General features: G+C 48.7%; 1 protein-coding gene across 5 annotated transcripts in view; it reads left to right on the forward strand.

The window, feature by feature from the left end:
* The window catches only part of LOC116943326 (spectrin beta chain, non-erythrocytic 1-like), a 153,101-nt gene that overhangs the window by 78,271 nt on the left and 52,734 nt on the right, over positions 1–22,096 (forward strand). For all 5 annotated transcript variants that reach the window (XM_076067632.1, XM_032956117.2, XM_076067631.1 and 2 more), the window contains 6 exons: positions 3,543–3,694; positions 12,891–13,064; positions 14,109–14,200; positions 17,214–17,294; positions 20,202–20,317; positions 21,106–21,218. In XM_076067632.1, coding sequence (XP_075923747.1) covers positions 3,543–3,694; positions 12,891–13,064; positions 14,109–14,200; positions 17,214–17,294; positions 20,202–20,317; positions 21,106–21,218 — 728 coding nt within the window. The remainder of the gene's footprint in view (positions 1–3,542; positions 3,695–12,890; positions 13,065–14,108; positions 14,201–17,213; positions 17,295–20,201; positions 20,318–21,105; positions 21,219–22,096) is intronic.

The raw sequence follows: 22,096 nt of genomic DNA on the forward strand, positions 1-22,096 counted from the left end.
CCCCACCGTGGCCGACCGTATCGCGGCGCCCAGGCAGTGGATCGACACGGAGTGCCCCTAAATTACAACAACTTAACGACGAATTTTGATTTAAAGCTTTCGTGACTGCAGGGATTGATACGTTTTATATTTTTTATTATTTTATTGTTTCTCTTCTACGTGACTCTACCGAGAGAACCAATAATTTTAATAATAAAAAATAATTAAAAATAATTAACTGAACGACAGCTGACCTGAGTGCCGCAATAGAGAGAGGCGCTCTGACATTGGACGTGGAACTGAGTCCTAATGGCCCGCCCCGTAATGATAAGCACCCCCACCCCCCCCCCCCACAAGCACGCCACGTCAGTGTCGTGCGGAGTTTGTTTTGACCATACTTCTCCGCGCTGGTTCAGCGCGCCGTTGGCGAAGGGGCCAGCCTCAGGTATCGCCGCTGGTGCTATCCCACGGCCAGGGGTTGAACTCGGTTCTCGCCGGGTTCGTAGTGCCAACCCCCCCCCGGCATACAGCAAACATGACTGGAGGAATGAATTCTCAACGTGTGTATGTCTTGCGCATGGGAATCGATGTTGATCGGCGAATCGACGAATCGTCACGTCGCGTGCTCACCGCAAGCAATCCGCTGGTGCTAGGCACTTTTAAATCTTCGATTGAGGCCTCATTTCTTGAGAACTGCTTTCTCTGTTCGGTTTGTCGGCCTTCCCCCCCTGCACCTCCGGTTGGCTACGTACGGCGCGAAAGAAGTTCAGCGTGCATGCGCGCAAATGCTGTTAGACAGCAATGCCCATTGGAATGCGCCTGCCCGCGTTCGTACCGCGCACCGCGCGTGTGACGCACGCCGTTCTCGTCGCCGTCGTCGCCGCCGTCGCTCCACGGTGGCGCTCCCAAATGGCAGGGAATAAAAAAACAAACAGCAACACGCAGAGAGCGGCACGTGCTGTGCCAGCCAACTGCGCATGGGTTGCCCACGCCGCCGGTTGCGCGGTACGGGTGAAGTGATACCGCCCGTGCGCCCGCCAAGCGCACCGCCCGTGCGCCCGGGTAGCCACCTCCCCCCCCCCCCCCAGCTCGCCGCTCCAAGGCGTCGTGCACGCCCGATACGCCCTCCTCATCCTCCTCCTCCGCCACCCCCTGCCACCCTGCAGCACCTTCACCGCAGAGAAGCGCAGCGCTGCATTGCAGTGGAGCTCGCGGGCGCGGTTGCGATCTCCTCTTCCCCCTGACGCCGCCCACCACCACCCCCCCCCTACCTCTCCGCCCGACCCATTGAACGCGCAACGTTGTGCCAACGTTGGGTCAACGTTGGAATGCGGTTGGATCAGTGGACGGGTGACCTAACGTTGGTTCCGTGTTCACTGGGAGACGCGCTGCTCGGCTGCACCCGTCATTCGGCACCTCGCGTTGCCCTCTCTGAACCCCCTCCCCATCCCCTCCGTTCTCTGTTTCCATTCCCCATGCGCAGGGCTGGCAAAGAGCTCGATGTTGACCATTGTATTGCACCATTAATCCGGTCGTGTGAGCTCGCTTTAGGACTTGCATCACAGGCCGATAGAAATCTGCGGAATCCGTGCCCGCGTGACAACAATGTTTTTTCACCTTGTCGTGGATTTCATTTTTCCTCCTCTTCCTCCTCCGGCCAATTGGAATTTGTTATCCTCGGCCATCGTAAAAACCAACGAATCTGCTTGGCACAGCCATCTCAGCTGAGCTGCCACGGAATGGTTATGGTTACCAATCTGGTGCAGGGGGCATCGAAGAAGCTTGGCTTTATTTCGATTTAAAGCTTTCGTGACTGCAAGGATTCATCTTCTTTGGTTCTTTGGGTGAAGTCACGTAGAATGAGAATAAAATAATAAAATAAAACAATATTCTCACGACGTTTCGGCCACAACACAAGTGGCCTTCTTCAGGTGAAAGGAACAAACCTGTAGCTCTGTCGTCCCGACAGGTTTGTTCCTTTCACCTGAAGAAGGCCACTTGTGTTGTGGCCGAAACGTCGTGAGAATTTTATTGTGCTATTTTATTCTCATTCTACGTGGTGACTTTACCGAGAGAACCAAAGAAGAAGAAGAAGCTTGGCTTTCTTTTCCACGCCAAAGCCTTCTCTGACTCCGTGTGACCATTACTACGACCATACAAACTACAGAGCCAAACGCTGGAATACTGTGGTGTCGCCAGCATCACGTGACATCCACCCTAGTCGTTCACATCTGGGGTGGAGGCGCCCTACTTCCTAACCTCGCTGCGCTGCATAGAATTTAAGGCCAAGCGGCGGTCAGGGTGAGCGGCGACCCCCGGGGTCACTCGCTCACTGGCGGTCAGTCGCCTCCTCGTGACCCCTCTACCGTCACGACCGTGGTTTGGGTCACCCCGTGAACTTCACTCTTTGTTTTCTGGTCACCGATGTTGAGGTTTCACTTTTCCGGACTGTTTTGGTGGAGGTGGGATTGCGAGGGGGAGGGGGGGGGTTGTGAGATGGTGGGGGGGAGGGGGGAGTCGAGTGGGAGGGAGACAAGGGGGTAACCCCCCCCCCCCCTTTGCCGAGTTTCGATTGGTAAAATTGATTTAAGGTCTAAAATTAAAACATTGATCACAATGATGTTGAGGATAATCATTATTCCGACGATGATCATTATAAAACGATGTTGTTCACAGCGATGGATATGACGATGATGACGTTGGTATGACTACAATGATATGATTATGAATAAGGTCTTGTATGTATGTTGAGCTTCTTTCGCACTGTACGTAGCCAACCGTGCTAATCATCACCCGTTATCTTGATAATAATCGCTGATGGTGATATTAACCGCGAACAAAATTGTTAACATGTCCAGCAATAACGCGGTGGCCTTAAAATAAACAAAATAAATACAAACGGTGACATTAGGCAATGGTCAACGGCCCTCCTTTTTAACGCGTTGGGTTATTTTGTTATTAGTGCCCGTGCACCACGGCTGACGCAGGATCATCGCCAGGCATTCACCGTCAAGCATGCAACGATGATTCACTTCGCAATAGACGCGTCGTGCTGCGTAATGACCCATCACGTCGATTACGTTCACGACGCATACGCCGTACGTCATCGGCTCGCTTACAGCCCACGTCCACTAGAGGGCGCCACATTTCACGGTTGTCCGATCATCACGGTTGGCTACGTGCAGTGCGAAAGGAGTTAAACGTGCGTGCGTAGAATGGTAACCGATATATTGTTTTTAAATGGTCAATTCACGAGCCCTATTATTTCATAACAATTCATCGAATCGCGAGGAGGGCAGCTCGCTGGGAGCTTAACAACCGAGGTGACGATGACGGTGTTGCCGACAGTATCGTCGACGGTGATGGTGATGCCAACAGTATCCATAACGGTGATGGTGATGAGGACGGTGATGACGATGGTGTCGGCGACGATGATGGTGATGGCGAATATTATGGCGACGGTGACGGTGGCGGTGATGGCGACAATGACGGTGATGTTGACGGTGATGTGCGAATGCCCCCCCCCCCCACACTCCCCCGCCCTCTCTGTGCCTTTGCCCCAGACGAGCGCGAGGTCGTGCAGAAGAAGACCTTCACCAAGTGGGTGAACTCGCACCTGGCCCGCGTCTCGTGCCGCATCAGCGACCTGTACCTGGACCTGCGCGATGGACGCATGCTCATCAAGCTCCTCGAAGTTCTGTCCGGGGAGAGGCTGGTGAGACGGCTCGCTCGCTCGCTCGCTCGGTCGTTCATCGTGACTCGGCGCCAGTGTGACCTCCGCTGGGCTAGGCTAAAGCGGCTCTGTTACGAGGACGGCCACAGCCCAACACCGCCGGCAGTGGCCTGCAGTTACAGGAGCATTGCAGTTCCGTGGAGTTACATGGAGATCCGCCGAGTTGCACAGAGATCCCGCGGAGTTACGCAGAGATGCATTGAGTCCACGGAGAGACTCAAAGACTGAAATTTTGACTTTATTTCAGCTGGTGAGACCCATTGAGCTAAACGGCTCTGTTATCTTTGTTCTACTGGAAATCTGTGACAAAAACAGAGATGCATAACTCAACGGATTCCTCCAGTCGAAATAAGGAATCTGATTCCGATGCAAGGTTGATCACAGCCCGGCAACATTGGCAGTGGTGGCAGTTACAGAACACTGCAGGGTGGCAATGTGCAAACAAAAAAGAGGAATAACAGAATAGTATCTTCATGAGATTGAGTCCACATAGGTATAAAATAAAATAAATCACGACGTTTCGGGCACAACACAAGCGTCCGTCATCAGGTGAGAAAGCCATGGTCTGCTGCTGAGGCAGACTGTTTTAAAAGATTTGAAATGGGTGTAGCCCAAGGGTCATAAAGAAGTGGCCGGGGCTAGTGATGTTAATGTGAGAAATTAGCGTGTAACTGTAAGATAGGAGAGCGGCCCCCTCAACGAGGGAGTGCAACCCAATGGGGGCAATCCAAAGGGCCTGTGAGTATGAGAGTGCATTATAAAGCGCCTTTACCTAGGCGCTTTACAGCAACTATAGCATTGTTCATAACATGATAATGAATTTAAATTAAGAATTGTGTCATTGTAAGTGGTGGTGTAGTTTTGATGCAGTAAAACAAGAGGGATTGATAAGGAGGGGTTGGGATAGGCCTGGTCGTACTTGGGGGGGCGACAGAGAGCTGGTGGGCTGAAAAGTAATCAGGGGACATTGCATTGGGAAGACAAAGGGGGACGGGGCGGGGCTGGAGCCATGAGGTTGAAGGGGGGCCACCGAATGATTCACCTTCATTCGTTTTATATTTTATCAAATGCATTCCAACTAAAGTTGAAAGCGTTGATCCATTCGCGCTTTCTGTCTGTCTATCTATCCATCTGCTCTTCTGTTCGTGAAGATGAGCCAAGTGTGAACAAAAACTCGGCTAATGAAGGTTGCGTTGCTACATGGTTCTTGTCCTGTCGAAAACTGACCGGGTTTATCAAGAGGGTTGCACAGACAAAATAAAAATCACTGAAGGTAACCCCCACTTTGCCATCCTGGTCCATGCCAGCCACGGCAAAGTCCTCTCGACCGGAGCCACCAGGGGAGCCGTGGTGGCAAGATGTTAACTGCCTCGCCCTGTACGCAGGAGGTCCTGGGTTCGATCACCAAGCCTGACGCATGTTGTATATTTGGAGTTTGCGTGTCTCTCTCTCACCGTGGTCACGTAGATTTTTATCTGGGTCCTCCAGTTTTTCCCTCCCCATTTGGAAATGTGCGTTTGGAGCATTTGGCCGCTATAGATGAGCCACTTAGCCGAGCTATCATTTGTGATGGCCTGGTCGCTTCTGAAGAAGAGCTACGTAGCTCAGTGGGACCCTTACCTGGTAAAATAAAAAAGTAAGTAGTTGAAGAGAGTAGTTTCGCTCATTAAACCATTCCGGAGACAAGCCCGTGCTGGAAGGAGCTACGCAATCCATGTGCAATGCTTGGCTTTTTATTTCCTCGTTGATTTGTTATCAAACAATGAACGTCTGTACATCGTGCCCAAGGAACCGAACCGTGTGGCTCTTTTTTAACTTTCATTGACCTTGGAGATTTTTTTCTCGGGGTGTGGAATAAATAAAAAATAATAATGTATTAATGCTGCGAATAGTTAGCATTGCTGAAAATTTTGATTACGGATGGTGGCTCTATATTTGTCGTGGGTGGTGGCGGCAACTATGCGGATGCTTTAAATGGGATAAATTTGGAGATGTGTATTCTTGAAGTGGGCTGGCATTCCGTGGCATTACTTTTCCAGATAGGAGATGGGCCGTGCTGCTGTGTGCACGTGTGTTTACGTGTGCATGTCTGTGTGCGTGTCTGTGTGCGTGTCTGTGCGCGTGTCTGTGTGCGTGTCTGTGTGCGTGTACGCGTGCGTGTACGCGTGCGTGTCTGTGTGCGTGTCTGTGTGCGTGTCTGTGTGCGTGTACGCGTGCGTGTCTGCGTGCGTGTCTGCACGTGTGTTTACGTGTGCGTGTCTGTGTGCGTGTCTGTGTGCGTGTACGCGTGCGTGTCAATGTGCGTGTCTGTGTGCGTGTACGCGTGCGTGTCTGTGTGCGTGTACGCGTGCGTGTCTGTGCGTGTCTGTGTGCGTGTCTGTGTGCGTGTCTGTGTACGCGTGCGTGTCTGTGTGCGTGTCTGTGTGCGTGTCTGTGTGCGTGTACGCGCGCGTGTCTTTGTGCGTGTCTGTGTGCGTGTCTGTGTACGCGTGCGTGTCTGTGTGCGTGTGTTTCTGTGTGTGGGGCGCGGTTAGCACCGCCCTCTGAACCCAGAAACCCGGGGGTTGATTCCTGCTCGCGGCCAACATTGACGACGATTATCTGAACCACTCCTGGGTCTCCTCTAGGTCGACTCAGCCGTAAATGGGTATACCTGGTATAGGGTGTACAATATCAGAACTGAGGAGACAAAGGCGACCGGGCGTGGTGCTGGCCTCCCAATCCCTCGTGTGCCGTGCCAGCCTGAATAGGTGCTCGCTAACGGCACTCGCAACAACCCGGCCACCCGAGTTCGATTCCCACTTACAGCTATGGCAGATTGATAAGCACACAGCCTCATGAACTCTGTGGTCTGAGTTGCATTCCTCGCCTTGACTCGCAGTGACAAGTGGGATCAGAACTTGTTCTCATCCTCGCCTAGGTGTGTTAGCAACAAAATCTCACAAAGGGTGTGGTTATGATCACACTACCATTGTTACTCTTCCCATGGACTCTGGTCGTGGATTTCTCCACTCGCGGTGAAGACCTGGACTACCACACTGAAAGTTTCGTCTCATCCACCACACTGTCTTTAACCACCACCATCACCACACTGCGGGTCACAACAACACACTCGCTCACTAACCCCCTCACTAACCCACTCACTCATCCACTCACTCACCCCACTGCAGGTCACATAACATACTCACTAACCCCCTCACTAACCCACTCACTCACCGCACTGCAGGTCACAACATAACACTCACTAACCCACTCACTCATCCACTCACTCACCCACTGCAGGTCACAACAACACACTCACTCACCCCACTGCAGGTTACAACAACACACTCACTCACCCACTCACTCACCCCACTGCAGGTTACAACAACACACTCACTCACCTACTCACTCACCCACTCACCACACTGCAGCAAAAAGAACAACCGCCATTCGCCACCAAGTGGCGGTGACGTCACCACGGCACCAGTGCCAGATCAGGCGCACTTTGAGGCCACGTGAAGTGTCGAAGGCTCGCTGATATGGGCTGACCGACTGAGACGGCTGGCAGACCCACCAGCTGTGACCTCCCACTGTGCCAACTTGCTGCATTTTAGCCGCCTCCAATTGCCCAGTAGCATCCTTCACGAGCCTCCTCCACGGATGCCGACTTGAATCATCATCACGACACATGGGCAGAGAGCCGGTCGGTGTCCACTGCACACTTCGTCATTTTATATTCACTCTCCTCTGTCTTGTGCCAATGTGCTCAAGCAGTGCACATCTTTTTTTCCGGCACCCAATCTCTCGTATCCGTCAAGACATCCTCTGTCCGGTCTTCCTCTCTTTCCGGTTCCTTCCATTTTTACGAACAACACAATTTTCAGACTTGAATACAAGCCATATACAGTACTGTACTGAAGCTTTACTAGCCGGCTTCGCCCGGCCGCCTTTGTCTTCCCAGTGGCGATGTTGACACACCACACCAGTTACTCGTTTGAGGCTGAGTCGACCTAGGGGAGGCTCAGGACCGGTTCAAATAATCGTCACCGGTGGTTGCCGTGAGCGGGAATCGGAACTCGGGTCACCGGGTTCGTAGCGCAGCGCACATGGTGTACAGTCTGGAAAGTACCCACGTGGCAAATTTCAAATTTGTTGCATGTCAGAAAGTACGCTAAACATTTTGAACAGACACACACATTCACGATTTTCCCTTTTATATATATAGATAAACATCAAGTGTGGCTAGGATGAAAACCCAGCATGGGCCTCTTTTTAGATCAACTCAGACTAAAATGAATTTACTACTGCATGCTGTACACCTCAGGGGTCTACGCATTGCTTAGTGCTGACCACACCGTCCCTGCCTCAATAGGTGCTCGCTAACAGGACAGGACCCAGGAATGCACGTGGCCTCACGGGAGGTTTATTTCGCTGTGCGTACAGAAACAAATATTGAAGTTTAAGAATGCATACGTATATACTCACAATCCCCGGGGAAATGGTATATTCAATACGCATTTAAATTGTATACATTTAAAATGCCAAAAGGATTTAACGTAAATAGCTTGAGTGAGAAAATAAATGCAGTTGATGTCTTTGACAGAAATGAAACGCTTCAGTCGGTAAAGGCGCAGCCCTGCAATATCCGTCTCACGCCACTGCTGGCAGAAGGGCCTCCACTTAGAGAGAGCTCTGGAGAAGCTTTCGGGGATATTTTGGCCTACTCCTTCACGCTCGTCATTAGGACCGTTCAGCAAAGCCCGGGAAGCCGAAGCATTAACTTGTTTTTATTTGCTTTAACACGTAGGCTTTCACGACCAATAACCCAACGACCTTTAATTTTGCTTGTTTTATTTGACGCTGCAGACATCAAATCGGCGTTCTCCTCCCATCGTGCCTTAAATAAACGAGCGGCCTTTCGTAAGCAGGCGAGTGTAAAATTCCTCTCCTGTGCCTCCTCTGACCTCTACCTGGCGTGTGGCCCTCTCGCTGCCCTCTCCCTTGCATCGCACAAACTTCCAGGCCATTAATTTTTTTCTCTCAGATGTATTTGTGTTGGACGTGTTTAGCCACCGCTCGTGAAATGTGGCGCACGCCGAGGGAACGTCTTTCTTTCCTCGCCACGGTGGCGAGATGTTAACTTCCTCGCCTGGTATGGGAGGAGGTTGTGGGTTCGATCCCGATCCTGGTGCCTGTATGTTTGGAGTTTGCATGTCTTTCTACCTGTGGAGGCGTGGATTTTATCTCTGGGTCCTCCGGGTTTTCCTTCCACATTGAGAAACACGCATTTGGAGTATTTGGCTGCTATAAATTTCCACGTGATAAGCCACTTTGTTGAGCTGTCATTTGTGATGGCCAGGTCGCTTCTGAAAAAAAGAGCTACATAGCTCAGTGGGCCTTACCTGGTAAAATAAAAACTAGTTGAGTTTTTGATTCGCCACCAGCTGTGTGACTTCACTTAATCAGTATGCTGATCGTGGCGCTCTGTTAAATGGATACAAATTTTGGTTAAATGTTTTGGGGTTTTCTTATCACGACGTCCTGCCATATTTTCATAGGTCACCTTGAGACCAGAACAATGTGTGTGGTTTGTGAATCGCACCCTCGTAGGACATTGAGTCCTGTGTCTGCTTTAATGAATTGAACATTAAAAAAAAAGAACCTCTTAGAGAAATTGAAAAGCTGACATTTCACGAATGACATTCAAAATGTGTTTTTTTTTTTAAGTCGATGCAGACTCTGTGAAATCATGTTTAGATTATCTTTTTTTGTGCGCGTGTGTATGCATGTTTTTTTTTTTAAGATTCATATTACACGGTCCATGATGGATTCTTCTCAATGAGTTTGATTTTTTTTACGGCATTGCTTTCATGCCAGATACCTTTTAAAGTCTTTAATCGCGGCGCAACTCTCGCGTTCAAACATTACCGAACGACCAACGGACACATTAGCGCCCGTAACACAAACATCGACGGGGTAAATACATTCCACTGGACAAATCTCGGGGTGGTGATTTTTTTTCTTCGGAGTGTCATTTTCTGCCAGAATAAAAACCGTTACTGCCACTGTCTTTCTCTTCCGTAACGGTCGGTGGCAGTGAATCGTGGATTACTGTGGCGTAACTGTCAGTGTAGTGCAGGGAGGGGGGGGGGGGGGGGTCCCTTGTGTTTTAATGAAGCCCGCTGGTTGGTACGAGTGTCTGCGTGCCTGACGAAGGGATTTCTCAAGGCCCTACTGCTGCGCCCCTTTGGTTGGTTTTACCGAGTAACCGATTTCTCCATCGTTCGAGATAGCGATCGAGGTTGCCACATTATCCCAGATAAGATTATTTCCAAACTGTCCATCCGTTGGACATGCGTAGAGAGGGGTAGAGGACCACGTGGAGTTGATGTCATAGTTCAAATTGTATGAGCAATCTCCCCTCCTCCTCCTTCCACCCCCCCCCCCCCCATCTCAACTTATCTATGAATTGGAACATTCCAAACCGTTCGGCACCAACTTGTAGTGCCGACGGGTCAGTTGCGGCATGGGGGGGGGGGGTGGGGAACTCGGAATGTTCCACTCTTGTGCAGGGTTGTGGTCTTGCAATGATAAGCCATCTTCGACACAGAGCCTGTTCTTGGAAAGGGTAAATTAACTGCTTTTAAAAAAAGAGAGACATTGCCTGGAAGAAAAGAGATCGCTCGTAGCCGTTGCCCATGACTAAATCGACAATTATTGCGTGCCGTAGAAGAACTAAACATTCGTCGTGCCAATATAACTGTTTGTCTGGAAGTTACAAATCCCATTGGGATGTTGTTATAAGTGGTGCTTCATTTTGCTGGTGTCAAGGCCAGTCAACCTAACATCACTACATTCACCCCCCCCCCCCCCCGCTTTGTTAAAATTCATGGACTCGTGCGGACTAAAAATAACTCCAATCAAGGAATAACTCCTGCTTATTTGAGTGTACGTGTGTTGTTTGTGTTTTTTGTTGTTCATGTAAGTTGGCTAACTTGCCGTTTTTCCATCGGGGAACGTTTCCCCTTTGAAACGGCTGCCGCTGGCTCGCCGCCGTGCGCGTGCCGGCGAAGTTCGCCGTTTTCGCAACGGCATCGCGATTGGAACAACAGCAGCAACAACAACAATAATAATAATCATCGTCCACCGCTTGCCGATGAACACCTGTCCGCCGTTGTTTGACCATGCTTCTCCACGCTGGTCAGTGTGCGTTGGTGAAGGGTCGAGCGATTTGTTTGCCGTGAGCCGTGAAGCCGGGACTCGGCGTAGCCTGCCGGGCCCCCCCCCCCACCGCCCCCGTTCGTAGCGCAGCGCCGCCAACCAACGGTGCCCCTCGCCGCTCTTAAGCCCCCGCACGTAATTTTTTTTGTATTTGGGTAGAATCTGTCACGTGTAGCTTATTAAAAAAAAACTAAAATGTCCAGTCAATTCGCCCGAATGGTATTTTGTAATTTATTTTTTCGTATACCGGCACCTCCGATTTCCCGCACCTCCGATTCGTGCAGTTGGCTACGTATGGTGCAAAACAGGTTCTACATACTGTACATTCATATCAAAAATAACCTGTTTGTAATCGTGACAAGATTTTTTTGGGAAGGACATTTTCCAAAGAGCTTTGTCCGAATAAAATACATTTTACTCAACTGAAGAAAGGGAATTGGAAACCCAGCAATTGTGCTACTTAACTGTGGCGACTGTGGCGAGATCTCGCCTGATGTACAGGAGGTCTTGGGTTTGATCCTGAATCTGACGACTGTGTATTTGGGGTCTGCGTGTTCTCCCCGTGGTCGTGTGAATTTTTCTCCGGGTCCTCTGGTTTTTCCCTCCAGATTTAGAAACACGCGTTTAGAGTATTTCGCTGCTATACATTTCTACACGATAAGCCACTTCGTTGAGCTATCATTTGTGGCCAGATTTGGTTTTGAAAAAACACGATGTAGCTCAGTGTGCCTTACCTGGTTAAGTAAAAATAGTTTGGTTTATAGTTTAGTTTATGATGACCACCATCGGCACGGCGATAACAGTAATCATAATACCACAGGTTAACTTTTGTGGGTTCATTATCCATACACACACCACTCTTCCTTTTCACATGGCACTCTGTAGGCTCGGCTCACTGATGATCCAACAAAGGGTGGAAAGGCTTGAGCTGTATTTGTTGCTGGATAAATAATTGACATTACCATTGCTTTTATTATCACCGAGTACAATTTATTCTTAAACGGTATCTCAAAAAGTATATATATAAATACAGCTCGTGTGTGTAAACCGCATTCAAAACAACTTTAACAACATTAATTTACATATGTAGGTTCATAACGGTGTTCATGAAGGCATTGATGTTGATGATGGATCCTCATGATTAGAATGGTGATGTTGGAAATCCCAACGACGATCTTTAAAATAGCAGTATTGGTGATAAAATTGAAAACAATCGTCACCTTGATATTCATAACAGTGAAGATAATGTTTCTTGGTGTTTCGTGATAATGTGATGATGAAGATGATGTTGATAATGATTTAGCGATGATGATCATGATAGTGATGATGACGGTGTTGGTGATGGTGGCTGTATCAGGGGGAGCGGTAGTGCAGCCGTGAACATATTGCGCTATGAACCCAGCGAGCCGAGTTCGATTCCCGCTCAAGTCTAACACCAGTGACGATTATCTGAACCGATCCTAGGCCTCTCCTAGGTCGACTCGGCCTCAAATGAGTACCCGGTGCGGTGACCTGTATACCTTGCCTGGTATACAGGAGGTCGTAGGTTCCATCCCGACCCCGGCGCATGTATATTTGGAGTTTGCATGTCTCTCTCCCCCATGGTCGCATAGATCTTTCTCCGGGTCTTCTGGTTGTTCCCTCCACATTTAGAAACATGCGTTGCGAGTATATGGCTGCTGCTATAAGTTTCCACGTAATTCGCCACTTCGTTGAGCTACCATTTGTGGGCAGGTCGCTTCTGAAAAAAATAAGCTAATAGCTCAGTGGGCTTTAGCTGGTAAAATAAAAAAAGTGTAAAAATCGCAACTCGAGAGACAAAGGCGGTCGGGTGTGGTGCTGGCCACCCACGCCCCTCTCGTGTGCCGTGACGGCCTTCACAGGCAGGTGCTCGCTCACAGCACTTTCCCCCAAAAAGTTTTTTGTTAAGGCTATACGGGGTGGGGGATCTTTTGTCTTTGTCACGGAACTTTAGCCGAAGCCGACCAAGGGCAAGATGCGGATCCACTGCCTGGAGAACGTGGACAAGTCCCTGCAGTTCCTCAAGGAGCAGAAGGTCCACCTGGAGAACATGGGCTCACACGACATCGTGGACGGCAATCACCGCCTCATCCTGGGCCTCATCTGGACCATCATCCTCCGCTTCCAGGTCTTCCTAACATGCCTCCTCCTCTTCCTCGCTGCACACACGCGTCCTTCACACGTCACGTGGTCGCGCTATTTTCGCACCCGTGGTTGCGAACGAGCAAGTTGAGACTGTTCCCGGCCGTCGCTTGTGACGTTGATGCGGGGGGACCAGGCCACGGATGGTGGCGATGGCCTGAGAGAACGTGGACGGACGGACGGACGACATCATCGGAGACGGATCGCGCATATCGCCTTCTGACGTTACTCCCAAAGCAATTAACATTTCTTTCATTTTGCTGTATCAATTTGCTTGTTCGATGATAGAGAGAGAGAAAATAAATCGATAGACTTTTCATAGTTTGCCTTTATTAGCCTTTACAGCGCAATGTAAGTCACTTCAAAGCGAGACCCGTCATTTATAATTTTGGGTCAGATCACTGCGTGAGCGGAAATACCAATTTATGTCATACACCCTCCTCCTTCCAACACAGCCAAATAAACGAACACAGTCGTCACGTCAACAAACGTGTAAATATATGATTGCTTCAGCACGTCGGTCTGCTTGAGAGCGATCTGCAGACATTTAACAATTTGTTTCATTTAAGAACATTTAAAAAAGCATCTAAATGCGATCGCAACTCAAGGAGCTTTGCAAAGCCTTCGATATTTTAACTTATTCTTCTTCATGTGGCTGATGTTGATGGAGACCAACAACTATAATATTACATTGAAGTGGTTGAGCCAGATATTGGTATCAGGAGTAGCGGAGCGTATGATCGTGATGATGCCTCCTTTGTATTTGTGAATCGGACATAGAGTCGTAATACGTCCCACGGTCTGTTCTGGGTGCCCACAGTAGCACACCGGAGAGTTGCTAATTTTCCACGTGCGCTTCAACTAACCGTTATCTGCTGCCGTGGTTTGTGTGTGGGTTTGTGTGCGCCAGAAGCTTCGTGGAAGATCGAAGCCAGGTTTCCTCTGCGTTGTTGGTTCTTTCACGAGGAGTTTGTGACTTACGTATCGACTGCTAAGTGGGATTATGGTTTGCCTGGCTTTGTGGGAACAGATCCAGGACATTCACGTTGAGACCGAGGACAACAGAGAGACCAAGTCAGCCAAGGACGCTCTGCTGCTGTGGTGTCAGATGAAAACGGCCGGGTAAGTGGGGCAGGTGACAAACGTCCATGGTCTGGTGGCATCTTGCAGCTGAGGGCCCGATCTCCGCATGATCAACAACGTCAGGCCCTCGCAAGACATCTGATATTTTTGCCGGCTGTTGTGGCAAATGTGCCTATTATTATTATTATTATTAAAAAAAAGGCAAAGATCATCCGTGTAGCTTTAACAGAATGTTGGGGCAAGTGCTGTTAGCGAGCGGCACACGATGGGGTGGGTGGCCAACACCACGCCTGGCTGCCTTAGTCTCCCCAGTGCTGATGTTTTACACATTGCACCAGGTACTCTTGTAAGGATGAGTCGACCTAGGGGAGGCCCAGCACCGATTAATATATTTGCCACTGTTTTTGATCGTGAGCGGGAATTGAACTCGGGTCGCCGGGTTCGTAGCGTAGCGTGCTCACCCCTGCAGTACCGCTCCCCGCTTAATTCAGCAACACAGGTAAACATAAACACACAATTGCACATATCCACAAGCATACAACACTTGCAATTACGCACTCAAAGTCAGGATTGGGGTTCGTGTTATGCTTATGGTTGATGTTAGTGTCAAGGTTAGCGTCAAGGTTGGTGTTATTGAGTGTTGCTGAGTACCAAGTATGCTAGACTCTCATCTGCGACGGTTGATAAAGTGGCTATAAGATGCGATGGAGAAAGTAGGTTGCTGACCGCGCTGTGTGGAATTCTGAGTGTTTCTGCCCTCGCATCTATGGATTTTCTGTAGGCACTCCACCGTCCTTTCACACACGGATGACTCGAGCAGCAATTTTTCAAGCTTCCTGCACAGATCCATTCCGCAAAAGGCCGTCCCAAGATCGAGTCGTTGAGGCCTCATAGATTGAGAGCGTTTTAAGTCCCCAAAATGCATTTTTTTCTGCGGCGGTTAAAATATCAGTGAACATCCGTCAAAAACATGAATGCGTAAAAAGCCCTTTCATCTTCGCGCAAAATAATTTGGGAGGAATGCAATGCTCACTCAACCCCAATCTAAGTAAGCCTCACTGCCCCCACGTACAGTGCTTGCACCTTCAAGCGACCCAGGAAAAGCTTTGTTCACAATCGCATTCCAGAGAATTTGGCAGGCACGGTTTGTTTGGAGGGCGATTAAGCCAGCACAATAATTGCCAGAAGGCATCTCTGCCAGACTGAGTCATTGCCAGCCAATTCTTCTCAACAGCTGCATCCTGTGGAATGAAAAAAAACCCCCACACACATGCTCTGTCCTGAATTTTTATTTTTTAGAGGGAATTTATTATTTGCGAGGGGGTAGATGTAATCTCCCAGCCTCTCCCTCGTGAGCTCTCAGCTCTTCTCTGGCAGTGGGGCCTCAGTAGACAAGACGAACGCCTTTTTTGCTGCTGCTGCTAATTTTTATGAATATCATCATCATCATTATATTTGTATTTTAGGAGTTAAAGAGCAGACATGGGGGGGGGGTGTTATACGTTTGGATTTACGCCCATAAACATTGACCCCCCACCCCCCCAACTGCTATGCAGGCGCTCCCTCGGAGCTGTGGAATATTCTGCGTGCCACACCCTCGTGAGCCATGCGCCCAGTGTACTTGACGCTTCTCAATTAAATTACGCAGGAGCTCTTCCTAAAGTACATGCCGTACTCCCGTCGTTATCACAAGGGTCACGGGGGGGGGGTGTCGATGCAGTGGTGGCCGGCCTGTACCCTAGCACTGGTGCGGCTGGGACCTCACCTGCCTCAAGATTTCCTTTAAGAAATGTTTTTGTTATGTAAAAAAAAAAATATTTGAACACGTAGGTTTTTGCAGCCAATGTTACGACTCACGGTTGATCTTTGGGTTAGGGCCACGTCAATGTGGCCAAATTTACGCTTGAAAAGCCCTCCACCACCTTGCAGAACTCAGTAAATTAGATTCAAGTGAAATGTCGTAGCTTATTGCTGCTTAATATGGGTTGTGAGAATTGTATTTCAACTTTCCAGTGAGCTGATGCACTATTAATTGGCGCATTGCTAAATGCTTGCACATCGCGTGATAATTTTATTTGCTTGACTATGTCAAGTGGTGGACAGGTCATTCTTTGTTCTAACACAAAAATAATTATGCATGAAAACATAAAATGGTTAAAACTGCAAAAAAATACAATTATGTATTTTAATTAGTGATTACTTTTGATTTGTACGCATTCCCAAAGTCCTTTTGAGCAGTACATAAGGACTTCAATTGGTACTCAATCTCTGAGACTCGGTGAGGCTTTACTGTAATGTACTTTATTATTATTTTATTATTATTATTAATTCATGGCACTTAAAATACTTGGGATCAAGGACGGTGGATGGATCAGCATTATTGAGGAATCTCAGCTGAGCTGTTTCGCTTTCAAAGAAAGGACATCGATGAATAGGTGTCACGCTGATTGATATCAGGCGATGATATCTGAGCATGGCTTACCATGGAACAAAGATGGTCACCGCATTGCTCTCTTTCAGATGTCCTTCTGCGGCCGTCTAGAACTCTCCTCCTGATATTAGGAAGCCATTGGAGCTATGCATTTTTAAATAATTTAGATTGAAAACTCATTTCTTAAGAACTGCTTTTTTGTGTTTAGTTTGTTGTCCTTCCCCGCACCTCCGATTAGCTCGGTTGGCGACGTACGGTGCACAAGAAGTTCAACGTACATACATGGGAGGAAGCGAAAATGTTGATATGCACAGTGCAGAGCAGATGAACAGATCCCCCCCCCCCCCTTGTGAACGTGTTTTTTTCCTCTGGTACTCTGCGTGTCTTCCCCCACGCGAGAAGAATACACAAGGGCTTGGCCAAACTTCCTGGGCAGGACGCTCATGAAACTCAGCAGGGCTTTCCTGGAATTACTGAGACGTGGATGGGGGGGGTTGAGGATGTCGGATGGATCAGCGGCTCGGCGCATTTTGTTTCTGCAAACGGTGAAAACGGGCGACGGAGCGTTGCCGCCGTTGAGGGTCGTGCCGTTGACGCGACCGCCATTGTCTTTCCCCGCAGGTACCCCAACGTGAACATCCACAACTTCAGCACGAGCTGGAGGGACGGCCTGGCCTTCAACGCGCTCATCCACAAGCACCGGTGCGTCGTCCCTCCCCCCCCACCCCCCCCCCCCGACACCTCCTCCGCACGCTCCACATCAGAATCGTCAGAATCAATATTTATACTGGAGGAATCTGATGAGCTGTCAAGCTCTTTTTGCGCAGATGTCGAGTCACGGGGTCGGAACGTGACAACAACAAGCAACACAAACACACGATAGGAGTGCAAAGTATAGGAGAGGTAAACAAATCACTTGAAAAAATAGAAAAACAAAGCTCCGATATTTTTTTATCTTACCAGGTAAAGCCCACTGAGGTATTAGCTTCATCGCAGCATCAGCTGCGTCTCAGTAATTATGATAATACAACTCCGAATGTATCTGCAATCCTGTGTAATATCACGACTGCTACTATGGTTAGTAAAACAATTTACTTAACACATTCGTCGACAATCCTGTGTGCCTTTACAAGGAAGAGCATACAACAGGCGACGTTTGGGACAATGGCCCCTTAATCATAGCACACAAATGGAGAGGCCCGAGAGACCGAGGTGGATAATTCGAGTTGGAGATTGCACTTCATGTCATGGGGCCTCTTGAGAATTTAACGTGAAAATTTTCTGGTGACCACTTTTGCGACCACTATGATTGTATCCGCCACTCCCCCACCTCTGGCCTTCGCACCTGATTGGCCCGCAAGTGACGACATCACATTTACCGCACTCTTATTTAAGACCGAAACAGGAGGGGGATTTCTCCACAATTCTGGCTGTTGCCTGATGATGCTGGCTTTTAATTACTGGTGAAACATCGTACTCAGATTGTAAATGTTGTGGGTTTACTCTCCAACACACCGGTGTGCTGCACTAGCAACGAATTGGCATGTTTTATTTACGTTACAAAGCTGACTATTTGGCTGTGTCGGGTGGTGGAGGGTTTAACGACACATTTATATTTTACGCGTTCTAACCCAAAAAAAAACTCTAATATGGATAATATTGGTCGCGAAAGCCTACATGTCAAACTAAATCGCATCTTCTTGTGAGGGAACATTGCCAATCATGCAGGATCTCGAAATACGGTTGTTTATAAAAGCCGTATAAATCCAGATTGTAATTGCAATACGTCATTTTGGCTGAGGAAGACAGGTTCGGTGGGGGGGGGGACATTCGGGTTAGGGGTCCGGTGTCTCACAAAAAGTTAAGTGCGCGATTTAAAATAAATTACCCTGCACACGTGGGTGGGTGGTTGATTGCGCGTGTGTGTGTGTGGGTGGCTGGAGCCAGGAATAATCAGATTTACTTCATACGGGGTGATTATTGAGGAAGCAGCTGAAAGGTTAGAATGCGTTTATAGTTTGGTAACGTGAGTACGTGCCATCGGGCTCACCCGTAGCTTTGACTAAATGGGTTACAGGCCATCGACCTCGTGTCGACGAGGTGTTTGCCCGAGCGCAATTGGCACGGAGAGTTGATCGTCTCGGAGTGAAAGGCTCAACACTCGCCGATTATGCATAGTTCATTCTAAGGCAGTGTTATTCACTAATGTGAGCTTTGATTTTGGTTGTTTGTGCTTGCGCACCGCTGCCAATGTGTAACAGCGTGACCAAATAATGTGTATAAAGGTTTACACTGTCACGTGATTGGTAGGGAGATTTGGTTGTTCAACAGACTGTCCTTCTTGTGGATATGAGATCGGTTTGATCGCGTAAATATACATTTGTCGTTAACCCACCACCACCCGATACAGCCTATTAGTAAGCCTTGTCATATAAACAAAACGTGCTAATTAGTTACTAATTCAGCACACCGGTGGGTTGGAGAGTAAACCCACAACATTTACAATTTGGGTACGATGTTTCGCTGGTGATTACAACCAGCTTCATCAGGTGATTTGCCAGAATTCTGAATGTCTTACTGCTTCCGGTCTTAAATAAAGTAAGGGGAAGGTCATCACCATGGTCCTATCAGGTGCGAACATCAGAGGGGGAGTTAATATAGTCGTATAAATGACAATGGATTACCGTAATTTGAAAACATTCAGTACATATTACCGATTGGCTCGTCACAGTTAATCAATATGAGAGTTGTAGTGGGGTTCTTATATCGAGAGAGATTTGCGATGATGTCAGCGGCGTGGAGAGTTGTTTGTCTGCAACGCAGAGGAATTACTCATAGATAATAGATATAGCATAACGCAAATGGGGTGCATAGTTGATCGTGTGCAATGGAGTGGATTACTCGTGGACAAGAGATTACTACAAATTGAATGGTTTCGAGTAATTGTTTGCCTGCTTAGCAGTGGGGCACTGTTTCTTGGGGAGATTCACGCCAAGAGCCATCTTGACGATGCAGTGAAGTTTACGCATGGATATGGAATTGACTCCACGGGCGGTACAGACGGTTGCTCGTGAACAATGCAGTGGATTTTGAATCATTAACTTAGCCCCACACCCCATCAATGTCCCCCACTTGGCCCCGCCCTCCTTCCCCCCCCCCCACCTCTTTAACCTGTATTTAAGCTCGAGGCTCTCAGAGCCTCCCCACTTGATCAGCGATCTTGCTGTGACTGTCCCACCTGAAGACGGAAGCTTGTGTTGCCTCCGAAACGTCGTGAGAATTTTTATTTTTATTATTTTATCCCCATTCTACGTGGTGACTTTACCGAAAGAACCAAGAAAATGCAGTTGGATGTGTCGCGTGTAGAGAATGCGCCAGCGTGAGCGGTATGGAGAGTTGGTAATCGTCCGCAAATGAAACAGAAACAAGCGATCTTCTTTGGTTCTTTCGGTAAAGTCACGTAGAATGAGAATAAAATAATAAATTGATAAAATAAAATAACACAATAATATTCTCACGACGAAACAAGCGAGCGGAGCTCTTTGTTCCGAGCGAGAGATCCTACAGCGCTGGCGATTGCCGCCACCCCCCTCGCCCCCCCCCCCGCAGGCCCGACCTGATTGACTACGAGCGGCTCAAGAAGTCCAACGCTCACCACAACCTGCAGAATGCCTTCAACCTCGCCGAGCAGAAGCTGGGGCTCACGAAGCTGCTCGATCCCGAAGGTATCGGTGGGGGGGGGGGGGGGAGGTAGGGACGACGACGATCCCCGGAGCGCGCTCCCGGGCAACTCGTTCACTCGCCGGTGTCATACTTCTCAGTAGACGTGCAACCGTTGGGCCAACGTCGGCCGAACATTGACCCAACGTCGGAGCAACATGCACGTGCAAACACTGGGTCGACATCGGTCCGACGTCAAACAACGTTGCTCCGGTGTTGGGTCAACGTTAGGCGAACTTTGCACCAAAAGTTGGTTCGCCGTTCACCAACGTTGGTGGCCACGTTGGGTCAACGTCAACCAACGTTGAGCCAACGTTGGTCCAACGTGAGCTAACATTAGCCCAAAGTGTGCATGTTTACTGCGAGAAAAGATTAAACGTCACCGTCAGTAGTTGTAAGAGCAGTATAGGTGTTAGCATCAGCAGCAAGAATAAAAGCAGTGGTAGGAGCAGCAGTGCCATTAAAGCAACTGTCATCATCGTCATCAGGCGTAGTAACATTAGTATAACATCTTTATCATGATCATTAGTAGTAGGAGTAGCAGCAGTATCCGCAACAGCATTGTCGGTAAATAATCATCATTATCTTCATCCGTAGTTGCAGTAGTAGGAGGGGCAGTAGCATTATCATTGTCATCATCATCGTAACCTTTTAGCTAAAGGTGCCACCATTTATACCACCGTAAGCAATGATATTAACACATTTTCACGACTGTCATCATCGTCACCACTTGTATGAAGCTGATTGTGACGATGATGCTGCTGCTGCTGACGATGACAACAATGTCCCACAGATATCAACGTGGACCAACCGGACGAGAAGTCCATCATCACCTATGTCGTCACCTTCTACCACTACTTCTCCAAGATGAAGGCCCTGGCCGTCGAGGGCAAACGCATCGGCAAGGTGAGCAAAGGAAATTCTAAAGAGAAAACTAAACTCTCAACTATTTTTTTATTTTACCAGGTGAGCCCCTTTTTCAGAAGCGACCTGGCCACAAATGATAGCCCAACGAAGTGGCTTATCGCGTGGAAATTTCTAGCAGCCAAATATTCCAAACGCACGTTTCTAAATGTGGAGGCAAAAACCGGAGGACCCGGAAGAAAAATCCACACGACCAGAGGAAGAACATGCAAACTACAAATATACAGCCTGTGAAACTGAGCGATATTGGAGGTAAATCGGTACATTGTGGTCACCGACACACTCCAGTTGAGATACCACCAATGCGGAGCGTATTGGTGACCACCTATGAGGACCAGACCTAACTCGGGCACTAATATCCAGCATTCAGTGTGTGTTGTACTCTTATGCCAGGAGTACCGATTCTCGCACCTCCGATTCGCACGGTTGGCTTCGCACGGTGTGAAATAACTTCACCAAACATGCACGCATGTTGCGGGCCTGACAATTGGTCATTTTCCTCTATCCAATGTGAACACTGCGCGTGGTATTACCCGATGTTTTCACGCTGCAGTCAACGTGATGCCACCCTATTGGACACACTCTCGCCCATGACGCATCTCCCAACGGGGAGAGATCGGCAAAAAACGAATCTCCGCACGATTTGTGTTGCGCAATGTATCTGAATGGTATCTGGTACACATTGTGGAAGTTGAATATTGTGATAAATTCTTTGCATGCGCTCTCTGTGCGCGCACCGAAACGTCAGCGTGGGCAGCGAGGAGGCGCCATACCGTGGCTTACCAGGAGTAGGCGGGAGAACAAGATGCGGACTCCGTTTATTCCATCTGTGTGGGATAGAGTGTTGCCTCCTTGGCACG

Source organism: Petromyzon marinus, chromosome 17, assembly GCF_048934315.1.
Source record: "Petromyzon marinus isolate PM22_M1 ecotype Great Lakes invasive population chromosome 17, UKy_Petmar_22M1.pri1.0, whole genome shotgun sequence".
Lineage (NCBI taxonomy): Eukaryota > Metazoa > Chordata > Hyperoartia > Petromyzontiformes > Petromyzontidae > Petromyzon > Petromyzon marinus.